Raw genomic sequence first — 15278 nt, 5'->3', positions numbered from 1 at the left:
GTCCATCTGCAAACAATCAGTGGACAGTCAAAAAATAAAATGATGTTTTTTCAATTTTTTAAGCTTAAAGAAATATTTATAGTTGCTTGATAGTCTCCTTTGGTTTTTGAGCAACTTGCATTGTAAGTAATATACTTCAGCACAAAATGCATCACAAACTTAAAGAAGATTTCCAATGGTTTATTGTCATATACATTTTTGCTGGCTAAAATATTAAAATCCTTAGAAAATTAAAATAACTTTCCTAACTTTCTATTTTCCGAAGAAGAGAGAAGTGAGAGGAAAGATCAAAGGACACAATTGTAAATGAATAATTTAAAGGGAAGGATATCTGTACAAAGGTATACTCCAAATATTTGAAAATATTTCTCTTCAAGGAGCAGAATTTTTAAAAGCAAAAGTCCCAGAAAATCCATACTTCTTATACTTTTCCATTTGCCACCACTGTCGTCTGGTTTTCTTCTTTTCCTTCTTCCATCTTAAGTCCTCTATTTGTTGTTGCATATATTGACGCTGGCCCTGATTCAGCTTGATTTTCTTTCTCTAGCAAAACGCTCTTTTTATCAGCAAAATGTCTTTTGTAGATCTGGTAAACTAAGAACAATGGCCTGACATGTTAGGAACTGGAATAACAACCACTTACAAAGTCACATTTACTTTGGGACTTTTACAATATTCAACAGATACATAAAAACACACTCAACCTCTGAGTATAAGGCTGCACTCTTGATTACTATTTGTGGCCAAAAGCAAAAGAGGATTGAACTTCTCCATCTCTGACAGAGTTCTAGAAAAGAGAAGCAATTATTTGGAAATGATATGAGGGGGAGGAGTCTGCATAGTATGATCAAAAAAGTCAAGGTGGGAGCCATGGCTGTGCAAAAAATTCTGTCCACTTGTTTTAAATATACAATACACATAAAAAACAGGCAAAGCTTTCACCATAATATCACAGCTACAATCTTGATTGGCTGTATTCTGTGGATGCTTCTGAATGCTTTACTTCCTTTGTTGGGGTTTTTATTATACTGCATATTTAACCATTAGCTTGAATGTGGTACTTTGAAATGCCCTTGTGTTTCTCCCATATATTCTGTAGCACTTGTCGAGTTCCATACACTTTGTCCTACCAAATGTACTTTTGTGGTTTCTCTTAATTGGAAAAGAATGTGAAGCTTGCACCCTGCAAAGCATCGTCATACATAATTAGTATTTCCAGATAGGCCTCTGAGCTCCACATTTTGAACAGTATTTTCAACCTTAGCAACTTTAAGATGCATGGACTTCAACTCCCATAAGTCCTCAGCCAGCATGTTGGTTGGGCAGTTCTGGGAGTTGAAGTCCATGTATTTTAATTTTGCTGAGGTTGAGAAATATTGATTTAGAATCAATATTAGAATAACACTGAGGGAGGTTGCAGCCGATTGTTTTGTTTGGTTTCTGGTAAATGGAAATTTTGTGACTGGCCACACTCCTCAAGGCAACAATTAGGGAATTTTTTAGACTGATTTCTACTTTTGTGGTTAATATTGACCAAGCCAGAGAATTTATTTCATCACTTTCACAGCTGTCTTTTAAGATCATTATCTTAAAAGTTGTGTGTTTTATTTTGTTTGGGAGATAATTACACAAAATAGAATAATCTATGGTGCATGAATAAACACTAAAGCCTCTGAAATGACTTCCTGATTTTAAAAACAAAAGATCCAAATGGGTCATAGGCAAGGTAGCTTACCTCCCAGAATGATTGCTGCAAAAGCAAGCTGGAAAATGGAATAGATGAGTGGAAAAGTAAACATCAGCCCCAGTTGTTCCTGACTGAAGGAGACCTGCACAATGGTTGTACACAGCTGAGCGTTCTGCATTCCTGTTTCTAGTGCGACAGTACGGCATCTAAAAGAAGTAATGAAGGGTGGAAAAAGAAATAATCACCAGATTGCTTGAGAAAGAGCCTTAGCAGGAATTGGTCTGCTTGGGAATAATGACCAGTTCTGGAGTAGTTTGACTTCTGCTATCAGTTCTGATAAATCAGTTCTGTTTGGCTGAAGGCCAGAAACTTCCAGGGAGAAAGCTTCTGGGTGAGAGCAGCCAAAGGCTGGAACAATTTCCATGACAGCTTGATTTCTGTTACAAAACAAAGCCGGGCTCATTTCCAAGGACAAAAATTCTATCTTTTATCAGGATCTGATAAAATTTTGCTTACAAAATTTCTGAACTTGCTACTAGCCTTGAACTTCATTGACTAAAAGTCTGGAGCATAATTAGGTTATTGTGCTTGAGCTTGAGCTGATAATCCATTCTGCTCTACTGTGTGATTCTTGGGTCAGGATATAGATAGTGTTTACCTATGTACTGCAGGTCTGTCTATACTTTGATAATGTCCACTTTGGATTCAGGCCAACTCACTGCCAGTATGTAGCCCCAAATTGCATTCTCCAAAAGAATACAGGTCTCAACAAGGTACCCTCCCTGAAACTGGGAAACCCATCATTAGCAGACTCTTTTTGAGTTATATTAGACTTCTAAAACAGCAGGAAAGGAAGGGCCCTTGGCGCTCTCTGAGCTTAGTTGTTTTCTTGCAAATGTTTCATTACCCAAATTAGGTAATATCAGGGCTAGTGACTTAGGTAATATCAGGGCTAGCACTGATGATGTTACCTAGTTTGGGTAATGAAACATCTGCAAGAAAACAACCAAAGCTCAGAGAGCACCAAGGATCTTTCATTTCAAGCCTGATCTACAAATATTCTCCTTTATTGATACCAGGAAAGGATATGGGATGTTCTGAGGGAACTTCCTTCCCTAGGCAGATCTAAGGCTACATCATGAAAATGTTATGCATTTACTGAACTACCTAAGGATTAACTATAAGTATTGTAGATAGAGCAAATTACATGAGCTTCCACCTCTCTTTCTTACTGAGAATTAGGAACTTATGATGCATCAAAAGTTTCAGTATAAGCTCATTTAAACTGCTGTTGGATCAGAGATGAGGTTGGAGAAGACTGAACAACTGAGTTGTGAATCAAGTAGAGTTGTTTTGATGTTTGTGTAAAGGAAGGTTGGTTATTTTTTTTCAAATCAGAAAGATTTCAAAAACATGGTTATTTTATAGTTTGGGAATGGTAATAGTACTTAGATTTATATACTGCTTCACAGTGCTTTGCAGCCCTCTCTATGTGGTTTATGGACTCAGCATATTGCCCCCAACAATCTAGGTCCTAATTTTACCGACCTCAGAAGGATGGAAGGCTGAGTCAACCTTGAGCTGGTGAGGATCGAGCTCTGGCAGTCAGTTTTATAAATAACTGATATTTATAAATATCCGTTTATAAAAAAGGGAAGTATTGAATGACTAGGGGCTGTAAAAAAGCCAGCCTATAACTCTATGGTTAATTAATTTTCAATTTTTAATTATCTTTTAAAAAGATAGACAATATGGCTTATGCTAGTTAGGATTATAGTATTAGTTGTGAAACAAACCTTACCTGTGCCAGGATAGGCCAGCAATGCGAGCCAAAAAAAAGCCTAGAGAATAACCAGCAGCTGGAAAGATAGTCCCAATAATCCAGAGTTGAGGACTAATTGTCCAGGAACTTTGGTATAATATTCCTCCAACCACGGCTATGATCACTATGAGAATACCACCACTTATGGAACCAATCTGAGGGGAAGGGAGAGACTGCATATTTAATATATCACCAGCACAAATTATAACTTTTATGTTTTGAGGTTCGAGGCATGGAAGCACGAGACATTGTTGTAACCAAACTTCTTTTATTGTTCCTTAACTTTACTCAACTCAGCAAACAGGCACGCATGCCTTTTATAGTTTCCCAACCCCCAGGCAGTCCAGCCAATAGGGAAAACCCTTTCTTCGCGCCATGCGCATGCGCACAAGTCCGGCGCCAGCCAGTCTGGTCCCGGGCAGCTTTTGGGTTGCCCGGGACCGTTTGCAACATTTCTGGGCCTGCTGAGTTGCCTCATCAGGCCCAAGACACAACAATAACCTTGAAATCTTTCACTGTATATGGTGGAGTCAGGACAGATCCTATTATATGGTAGACTCTGGCTGCCCAAGTATGGCAATATTATTAACAATAATTGATCAGTAGGCCAATTTATTAAAATTATGACTATATTTTCTGTAACATAGTGATAATTTCTCTCTCATATATCAAAATGACTTGGATTATCTCTAGGTAAAAAAGGAAGTAAGTAAATTTGCAAAACCTTGGGGTTTGGGATGGTCTCTGATAGTCCTTAAAGGGAATGAGTGACAGATCTCTTAAATAATTAAATTGACATATTTTGTTTATTTCTCCAGCATTCAAATTAAGGGAGCAAAAGTGATTGCTCCAGTATGTTTGTGTATGAATGTATTTGTTTGATTTGTAGGGCCACCTATAAACGGCCCTAAAATGCTGTAGCAACTCTAAGCATCCAACAACATATTAAAAACATAGTCACAATAGACAAAACAACATTAAATATGTATACATTCAGATGTATATATAATACATTCAGATCACAATCAGCCCCCAATTATATCTTGAGTATTCTTTGAGTAAGTATTCATAATTGTTCAGCCTTACCTTAAGTATAATTTTAGCTAGTTTGGGCCATTGGTTCTTAAATAATATCCCAAAGGAAACAGGAACAACAAGTGCAACCAGTGAAATGCCTGGGGGGAAAAAACAGCTTAAATTGGGTAAAAGGCACCTAAGTTGAAATAAATGAACTCTCTTTAACATGAAAAAAAAAACCTCAAAGCTCTTATCCACTAATCAAAATCAGTGTTATGTATGCCATGTTATACAAGTCAGTTTATTTAACTAAATAGAAATAAATCATATAAATTAGTAAGTTATTTCTAAATGGTTCTCCAAATATTCTTCAGGGATATGAATGTTTTCTTTCCTTGTTTAAAGTTTATTTCATAACAGTATATCTCTGTATACATTAGCAGTGGGCTTTATTCAGGATAATAATGAGGGTGCTTACCAGGAGGAGTTAAAGGGTTTGGTGAACTGGTGTAATAAAAACAGCCTGATTTTAAATGTAGGTAAAACAAAAGAGATTATTGTCAATTTCATTATATTATATTCAGAATAGTTCTATCATGGTTAGCCCTGCATATACATTTAATGAATTAAATACAGAATAATTGTAAACTTGAAGGCAATATACCACCCTGCAGTAAGTAATACTAATTAGAATCCTGTAAAAAAAATAAAAGATATGACCACTGGTTCTCATTGTCTTTTTGGTTTTAGAAATGCAGTTGCATTCAATCAGAATCTATGTCTCTTGATTTTGATGGCAGTGTGCCTGCTTATGGAGGCCATCTGCTGACTGACTAGTGGGCTTCCTTGGACAATTAGTTGGCTACTATAAGTACAGATTACAGGACTAGATGGACCAGAGGTCAGATCCATCATCCAAAATCAACACTGGCAGAATTCTTTTATTGTGGTTTCTCCAAATTTTGGATTACAACTCCCATCCACTCTGTATGGCATCAGTGATAATTATGGATTATAGATGTTCAAAAACAATAGAAGGGATTTCCAAATGCTCATTCTGAATCTTTCCAAATTGCCTGTCTATTTTATTCCTTCAAGAAATATGCTATAGACTAGAACTGGGCATGGTAGCAATGAGAGATTTGGAAAAACTATTCAGGTGTTTTGCATTGTCTACATCTACAAAGATCAGAATCACGTAGGCCACAGGTGTCAAACTCAATTGCGTCACGTGACGTATCATGACATATTGCAATGTTTTTTGCCTTTGCGGAGATGAGTGGGCAGGGTTTTTGTGTGTGATGCATCCTGCCCGTGGGCCGTCAGTTTGACACCCCTGATGTAGGCAATGGTTTTCTCTGTGATGTTTTATGAAAGTTAAGGTTGAAGAAACAGCATGGATAAAGTTGGGATGCATTTTGTACTTCAGTGTTGGGGAATACTCTCAAGAATATCATGAGATAGTCAAGAAAATAACAAATAAACGAATCATAAAATAAATCAATCCAGAGTTTTCAAGGTGCAAATGAACAAGTTCAAATTAGACAGGGTTGTATGGTTTATGATAGGTAGGATGATAGGATATTAATTATGAAACAATTACAGTGCTGTTAATATTGGAGGGGATGAATTGAACTGATATAGATTGTTGCAATTTTATATACATTTTGATAAAAATTATGGTTGAAAATTATTGTATTTATTACTACAATTTGACAACTTTAGACAAAAACCTAACACTCTTGGGAAAAGCAAAAGGATAGAGAAAATGAAAACTAGTAGCAAGTCAATTGAACTCTATTTTTATAGTGATGAGTATCCCTGTTGGAAGACCTGAAGAGTCAGATTGGGGATGTATCAACTAGAGTGAGAAGTTCAGTCTACACGGTTGCTAGGAGTCAATACCAATCTGAAGGCATATAACCAACCAACCAACCATTCAACCAACCATTTTATTCCTTGATCCTTTGGATTTCCTGCAGTTTGATTGGGAAATGGAAAAGAGTTTGAGCTTCAAAGGTTCTGAGCTTAAAATGACTATTTTGAGCATCCTCAGGATGAAACAAAATATCCTAGAATTTGTCCTGGATTTGTATTCCATGCTTGAGATAAAACAATTTCTTTTATTTCATGTTGTTCTGAGGGTGCTTATTTCTATTTGTCCAAATTCTGGGAATTAGTGTATTAATCAATAAAATAGTAGACATAAATTCCAGTTCTTCAGCCATTAGCTACAGCTAGTTGAAAAGAGAAGGTGGAGGGGAATTGAGGAATGGCATCTATAAGCACATGTTTAAAGCCTGAAACCATTTTGAACTGCTGGTTTGTGGAGAGAGAGAGACACAAGTTGACTACTGCTTGCTTAGTGCCTAAGTAGTACTGTTTTATTCATTGCTATTGAAAGCTTATGGGTTGTAAATAATGCTGTTATCTTTGTTTTATTCTTTCTTAGGCAGGTTCTAAACTAAAAAAGAGAGTACTGTGCACATCCATCACAGATGGATTTACTATGCTGTTGAGCTTTTGGGGAACCAAATGAGAAATTATTTTGCTTTCTTTGTTTGTTGAGACAAACCTATCTTAATAAATAATAACAGAAAAAATTGAAAAAATTGAACAGTGAATGTGCATTAGAAATAATGTTTCATGGTAATAGCCATACAAGTGCATTTTTGTTATGTCATTTATGAAGTATGTTGAAATGAAATCTATCACTGCTTCCTTGTTGGGTAGCTGCTTCTTTCTGGGCTCTATAGCTTTTCCTAGGGCTGGTTTATTTATTTATTATTTATTAAATTTGAAAACTTGAAACATGTGTGTTTAAAAATGATTTGCCATGGAGATGTTTTAAGTATTGTCCTTTTAAAATGGAAATTGAATGTAGGTAGCGCTTAATGTGGACTACTTATATGGATATAGTTAAAAATGAAGGAATAACGGACTTGTTTCAAGTTCCCAGTACTCACTTGGGGGAATTATTCAAAAATATTTGGGATTTTGTATCATTAAAACATAACACATTTGAAACCTCTAGTACAGGGATAGTCAACCTTGGCTCTTTTATGACTCGTGGACTTCAACTCCCAGAATTCCTGAGCCAGCCATGCTGGCTCAGGAATTCTGGGAGTTGAAGTCCACAAGTCATAAAAGAGCCAAGGTTAACTACCCCTGCGTCTAGTAGGTTGTTTTATTCTAAGCTCATAGCAAGATATTCTAAAAAAAAAAAAAGCTACACACTCTTCTAATTTTCTCATTGTTTCTTCTTTACCTCATTTCCATAGCTTTATCTCAATTGTGTTCTTAGTCTCTAGCTTTTTAATTCATTAACTATTTTCAGCCTCCTTTGTTCTACCTTTCGCTTGGCCAGTTTTACATTCCTCTCCCACAAAGCCATTTTATATAGATTCTTCTCTGCCAGATTTTCTTTGAACTTCTTTGTTCTCAGCCTTTTCTATTTATTTCCACTTTTTTCTTGGCTTTTATTAGGATTGCACATTGACTCCAAACATTAGTATGTGCCCACATTAGTGATTTAGAAACAGCACTTAATTAAATTTAAACAGTATCAGAGGCTGTTTGATTTGGGTTGTGGCTTGAATCCAAAGTGAGATTTGAGAAATGAAGTTTCATGTCTCCTGTGGACAAACATAGAAAATTCACCAATGCTGTAATTTTTATGTTTAGCAGGAGGCAGTAAATCCTGGCTACATTTCAGTCAACAGGAATATGAGTTTTAAAACTAAGTTGTGATTTAACCTTATAATTGAGGTCATTTTGCTATTTGGGCAGAGTTAGGTGTGCAGACTACAAAATAAAACTCTATCCAACTCCCAAACTAAAGTGAATGGAGACTCTGCCAGTCAATGTCAGAAATGTTATACTATATGCATAGTGCAATATTGCTTATTTGAGTTTTCAAGAATCTCTGCTGTTTACTAATGATAAGTACCTGCAGACCAAGGCTTTGTTTAGCCACCAACAAATGGCAAACAAACAAGTGTAGGATGAAGGCCACTTCTGCATGTTTTCACCCAATATAGTCTTTTCTGAACTGGGCCTGCAATACTTGCTGATGTCATCAGACCATCTTGTTTTAGGTCTCTTTCGTGGATGCTTTTTATCAAGTGGGATACATTCTATGACTGCCTTGGTCCACCTCCCATCAGTTCTTCTTGTTATGTGATCAGCCCATTTCCATTTCATTTTTTATATCTGGAAAAGAACTAGAAGTACTAGACCACTACATATACCTTGGCCAATGGATCTCAGTGGAAGGTGATACAAGAAAAGAAATTGAACAGCATGTTAAATATGGTTGGCAGACATTTGGCAAGCTAAGCATAATTTTCAAGAACAACCTCAACCAATGCCTGAAGAGAAAAGTTTTCGATCAGTGTGTGCTACCTGCTCTAACATATGCCGGTGAAACATGGACACTAACCTCACAAACAATACAAAAACTATGAGTGGCGCAAAGAGCCATGGAAAGATATATGCTCAGCATCATAAGACAAGATAGGAAGACTTGCACATGGATTAGAGAACAAACAAAAGTATATGGTATCATCAAGAGAGTATAAGAATTAAAAAAAGAACACACACATACATACACACACATGTGTGTACACATACACAGACAGACAGACAGACAGACAGACAGACAGACAGACAGACAGACAGACAGATAGATAGATAGATAGATAGATAGATAGATAGATAGATAGATAGATAGATAGATAGATAGATAGATAATAGGGATAAGGATAAAGAAGATTGCAAGCAGCATTCTGAAATGTGTTTGTTTTATAACTGATTATGTCTTCCAAACTTGTTATTTTGTGGATGGGTAAACTCTTGAGAAGGCAACAGGCTAAAAAATTCCAAATGTAGCTACCAGTTTCAAAGGATTAGAGATTCATATTAATAGTTGCGAATGTGTTGCCAACTTATTTGGATTTCATATAACTAAAAAAAAACTTTTGAGATGGTTGAGGACCTTGAAATTGCAGTCATTACTGCATAATTCCTTTGATTACCACTTGGCATTTTCATCATCTATTCATACAATGGAGTACAATCAGATCCATTATAACAGTGGAAATGTACGCATTAAATTATCATCATTGTTCACTTTTTGGTTTTCCAATCTTTTTTAATGGATTGGTTTTGCATGTTCTTAGAAAAGGTACTCAGAACACAGGCATTTCCATGTATCTACAGTTAACCCAAAATAATAGAGCAGTTTAAACTGCAGAATTTGCTGTCTGAACCTATCTTGGTGGTCAAATCTTAACATTCTTTTAAAGGGAGAACACCATAAATCCTATATTTTTTAAAAAAATAAGACACATTTTACAGAGATGTTTGTGGCATTACTTCCAGAGGGTATAAATCCATATTCTTTTGTTGTTCAGTCACTAAGTCGCATCCGATTCTTCGGAACCCCATGGATCATAGCAGGCCTCCTTGTCTTCCTTTGTCTCCTGGAGTTTGCCCAAATTCATGCTCATTGCATTGATGACACTATCTAACCATTTCATCCTCTGCCATCCCCTTCTCCTTTTGCCTTCAATCTTTCCCAACATCCATATTTTTAATATGCCTTAATTTTATGATCTTAATCCTTGTCAACAATTGTAAGTATAATTACAATATCATAGATTTTCACTGGCAAGGAGGCATGAACAATATTGGTTGTTTCAACTCCCAACTGGGCTTATATGTCACTGTTGAAAATGCATCATATGTCTTTCCGGCAACTGAGTGTTTACTGTGGGGAGTTAGTTTCAACGTTATGCCATTCCTGATTCTGTCAATTGCATAAAAAGATGCCAAGCATCTGTTTTGAGAGAAATCCTAAACCTTCAGACTAATTAACCCCAAATATAAAACCATGGAGGTTATGAGTGATTTTCTAATGCAGACTTTAGTTGTAAAAATGGATCTTGGAATGATTGTGGGAGAAAAAGAGGCACATTTAGCTTACCAATGCTGTCATAGGGGATCTGAATGGAGTTGAAATCTGTCCAAATCCTGGTGTAGACAAAGATACAAAGCGGCATCATTCCCATGGCCAGCAGGGTTGAACATGTTGTCATACTGATGCTGAAAAAGAATCAGTCATTGTTACTATTGTTATCATGTTAGTTTCAAATATTTTGTGGATGCTAAATTGTGGTTTCTCACAAAAGTATACTTATTTTCAAGTTCCAGATATAACTGTAAGAATGATGTTTGCCTTGTCATCAATACAGATAGTCCTTGATTTTCTATCAGGCACTCAGCAACAGTTCAAAGTTACGACCTACTTGAAAAAGGGGAGTAATGATCTGACTCCGAAGTCCTGACAGTTAGCTGCCCCGCCCAGTCAGATGACCACTTTTTGGGTGCTTGGCAACACAACCATATTTACAGCCATTTGCAGCATCTCTCAGTCACTGATCATGTTTTATGAAGGTTTTGTTGAAAAGTGGCACTTTTTGGGAAAACTGCACCATAACGAACAATTGGTTTGCTTAACAGCCATGGCAATTGCTTAACAACTGTGGTGTTCACATTTATGACTGTGGCATTTGCTTAATGACTGCTGAAAAAATGAAAAATTTAGTAGCTTTACAACCATAATGGGCAGGCTCCATTACAGCCATAACTCGGAGACTACCTGTAATGGTATAATGCCTATAAATAGCAATAGTAAAGTAACAGGCATATCATAAAGGGATCCTCAAGTGATTTTTCTCTTGTTATGTTCAGTTGGCCTCTGCTGGACTTTAGAAAGACTTTGAAACTTTGGCTGTTCCACTAGCTATGGGGACCAAGATGAGGGAGGGTATCAGGAGATGATTCCATTATTATTTATTGCTGACTGTTGTTTTTGATCTTTGTTGTTTGGTGTTCAAGTCACCCAGAATCATGTTGTTTAAATTGGTGGCTATATAAACTCTTCAAATAAATAAATAAGAAATCTTTATCATGCATTCACTCTGTGTTTTTGAGAGAATTGTAGGAAGAGACATCCTGACTGTCCAATGTCACAAAATATTTTAAGTGGTAGGATTAGGAATTGATAGTCTGAAAGGATTCTTAAATATAGGAATTTTGAAACAGAGATTCCTAGGATAATGAAAATGGAAATAAATTAAAAACTGAGAAATCATAAGTTGAAGCTTAAGGATTACATATTTATTGGAAAATAATGGAATTATTTTATAATGTCTGAATATACATATCTAAGATAGTATTGACAAATTGAATTTGTATGTGAATAAGCCTTGCTGAACCCTACTTATTTATTTTCAAAGTAAATATAAGAATTGCATTAATAAAGCTCATTTTTCTCATTGTAGTGTAATATCTGAAAAATTAAGTATTTACAAAATATCACTGGAGAAGAGGGACTAAAAATAAACAGCTTCTTATTCTTTAATTTGGCCCATTAAGGATAATAAACAATAATTAATTACAATTGGGAGGGAAGGCAAACAAAATATAGACAGAAAATCTGTATGTGGTCTGATTCTGTTAAACAGTTAAGCCAGGCATTTGTTATTATGGGAAATATAACTTATTTACTGTATGTAACCTGGGCTCACTTAAACTGACTTGGAAATAAGTCCCAGTGAGTACAATAGGCTCTGCAGCTGAATAAAAAATGCACAAGATTTCATTGAAAGCAGCAACCCTATTTGTGTGGGTATCAATTTAATTAAACTAATTAGTGCAGGAAAACTGTTTTAAAAGTATCTGGACAAAATCCCAATTGCTTCTAACAAAAACAGAATGGAACATGATTAATGTATACGTATTGCTAATATTGATGAATGATAACCTTTTAAAAATCCAAAAATGTTTGAATTTTAAAACAAGGCCTATTAGCACCAGCACTAACATGTTACATAGTTTGGGTAATGAAACATCTGCAAGAAAACAGCCAAGCTGAGAGAGCACCAAGGACCTCTCACAATATCTATTCTCAAGTTATTTTGGAACATAATATTGCTATTAATAGCAACATGTGTACTGCAAAATTCCTATGATTTAATGCAGAGAATACAATTGTTGTGTGTGGGCTAGAATGCAGGCATTTTCCATATGCCAATCCATATGCATCCTCATATAGAACCTTACATACATGCAATTTGATAAATATTGCAGGTCACCTGTGAATAGTTCAATGGAATGAATATAAATTTCTGAACTGGCTCTTCTGAGCCCAGCTTTCAAAAGCAATTTAATAGTTTGGTACTGGTAAGAAAAAAAGAACAACTTCCAAATCGGAAGTTATATCCTGCCAAGTTTTACTTGTGCTAGTACAGATTTTGGGTTGGTTTAAGATTCTGAATATATCTACAGTTGTGCTGGATCAGATCACGCATATATTGGTAGCAGCAAGTAGGAACTGACTTTGGACTGCATTCCTTTTATTTGTATAGTAAGATTAATTCTGTTACCCTTCATGTTCTAGCTAGCTATCTTAATGACTAAAAGAAAATGAAGCAGCAAAATAGCCACAACCCTAGAATGAGTCATGCACCAGGTTCAGGAAAGTACCTACCAACTTTTCAAAACCTTTGATCAAAATATGTAAAAATTAGAACTGAAATATATAAATGTGCTTCTAATATTTTCCCTCTCTTGATCTTCTTTCTCCTCTTTGTTCTAGTTGTGCTTTTGTTTTGTTTTATTCTTCCCAAATTCAGTTGTGCCTAGCACTTTCAAAGAACCCCCCAAATGGTCCCTTCTTCTCTGAATTTTGGAATTCATCCACCCTTCAATTTCCATTCACCTTTTTTGCCGTCTCTACTCCTATGATTGGTGGTCTCAGCAAACTTGACTTGAAAAGTTCTCTTTTACTCCTCCAACTTTGCCCTACTTGCACTGATTTTTCACTTTAATCTAATTTATTGCTCTGTATTTTATACCGAGGATGGGGGAATTCATTTTCTTCAGTTGGAATTTCTGCTATTCCCAATGAAAGCACTTGAACACTTTGATTTGGTGTCCTCTCTCTCTCTCTTTCTCGCTCTGTCAATATAACTATTTATTTTGAAGAGACTGATAGTAGCAGATAAATACATCAAGATGCACTATTGCCAAGATTTAAAGTGGGTATACTGTATCTGCAAATGCAGTTGTGTTCAAGCCATTCTGTTAAGAGTGTTTTCTAATAAGGTGGAAGGTGCAGAGCAATATTTTAAGTACAACGTTTTATTAAGAGATATAATGCATTATGTTTGTTAAATTATAACTTCTATTGATTTCAGCAGGTTCTCTCACTAATAAACATGCACAAAGTAGCAGTTTTAAAGTTCAGTTTTTAAAAAATATGACACAAATTTAAATTTTGAGAAAAGCAAATCACTCTTACCTTAGATCCATGTCACCATCCAACCAGTAAGCTATAATGTTAGAAGCTGTTCCACCAGGACAACATCCCATGATGATCACTGCAACAGCTTGAATTGGAAGCACACCAAAAACAAATGCCAGTGTAAAACCCAAGAGAGGCATGATTCCAAACTGGCAAAGGATACCCACAATGATACCCCATGGCTTTTTTATGTGTCCTAAAAATTTCTTCAGTTCCACATTGCAACCCATGGAGAACATCACCAGTGCCAGCATAACAGTTAGGACAGTACTTAAGATTACACTCAAAACTTCGTTGAAATCATCTGATGGCTTTAAGCAGGATGTCCCTTTGCAGATGGTGGCATTTTCAGAACAGTGTGAAAAATTCCAAGTTGATTGTGTTGTTGGAAATGCAGAGGTTAAAATACCAGATTCCCTTAAATGGTACTCCTGCATTTTGAAGGGGAAGAAATGCTTGTCCAGGCTCTCATGCACTATATTGAAACTAGTCTTCTTCAGTGTCTTATTATAAATGACTAGGGGCAATAAAGAAGATGATAATGCTGGAATTTGGCAGTTGCTAAGGTTTAGAGCTGAGTTGCTGAGTCACAATATTTCCCTAATGCAAATACATTTATTCACTGTGAATCAATCATTTATTTTCAGAATAGGTGAGGTTTCACACCAAATTAATATTTAAACATAATGAGTAACAAGCAAAAATAACTAATATATTACATGAGGATCAAAGAGTAACTGTGAGCATCTCTCTTTAATATTTATCTCTTCGCCACCCCTTAATTTTCAGCCAACTGTACTGTGAAAAATTATTTGCCCCCTTTTGGATTTCCTGAATTTTTCCATATCTTTTCTATCACATTCTCATGTGGGTCTTTCTGACTTACAAAGGAAGTCTAAATGAAAAAAAAAAATATCAAAATTTTCTGTCAGTTTCATTTACTTCATCCAATATACTGATGTATTTATTGCTAGATTAAAAATATGTTGTGGTTTCATACTAAAGCACTGTGCTGAAACATATACTATATTTCCCCCCTTTTTAAAAGTGAGAAAAGGTGAGTCTTTAAACATATGATTTATTACTGCAGTTTCCTTATCTAAAATTAGATATTATATAGAATTGGAATTAGAATTTTCTTGTCCTGCATGAAGAAAAGATAATCCATTGAAATCAGGGCTAATCATCTTGATTATCTGATATCCTCTTAGTTCAGAGACAACTCACTATCCACATTTGGACAACCCTGTATTTTTTTTTTTTAAAAAACCCCAAAATAAAACTGTCTCAGTCCTCACAAATGTTGGGATTCCAGGGATTTAGCAAATGCCATCATTTATGTTACCATTGATGGTGCTCAGCTGGATGGCAAAGAGGTTGAT

At 35.7% G+C, this 15278-nt stretch overlaps 1 protein-coding gene across 1 annotated transcript; it reads right to left on the bottom strand.

Moving 5' to 3' along the window:
* Positions 1–421: 421 nt before the first annotated feature.
* On the bottom strand, positions 422–14333 carry SLC10A2 (solute carrier family 10 member 2). The gene is made up of 6 exons (XM_015810075.1): positions 13894–14333; positions 10513–10631; positions 4596–4684; positions 3489–3664; positions 1736–1893; positions 422–594 (listed from the first exon to the last, which is right to left on the bottom strand). The coding sequence occupies exons 1-6, from the start codon at positions 14331–14333 to the stop codon at positions 422–424; spliced, it is 1155 nt and encodes a 384-aa protein (XP_015665561.1).
* Positions 14334–15278: the final 945 nt, after the last annotated feature.

Source organism: Protobothrops mucrosquamatus, unplaced genomic scaffold (genome assembly GCF_001527695.2).
Source record: "Protobothrops mucrosquamatus isolate PMUCROS unplaced genomic scaffold, P.Mucros_1.0 scaffold_35, whole genome shotgun sequence".
Taxonomy (NCBI): domain Eukaryota; kingdom Metazoa; phylum Chordata; class Lepidosauria; order Squamata; family Viperidae; genus Protobothrops; species Protobothrops mucrosquamatus.
The sequence above is the reverse complement of the archived record's forward strand: the minus strand, read 5'-3'. Positions and strand labels throughout refer to the sequence as shown.

Bases quoted from the DNA above. Each gene is read 5' to 3' on its own strand.
- SLC10A2 (XM_015810075.1), bottom strand. From the start codon at position 14,333: ATGCAGGAGTACCATTTAAGGGAATCTGGTATTTTAACCTCTGCATTT. The intron at 4,685-10,512 runs GTAAGCTAAATG...TTTTCCCCCCAG, and splicing joins GATCCCCTATGACAGCATTG to GCATTTCACTGGTTGCACTT. The intron at 1,894-3,488 runs GTAAGGTTTGTT...TACTTCTTTTAG, and splicing joins GCTGGCCTATCCTGGCACAG to ATGCCGTACTGTCGCACTAG.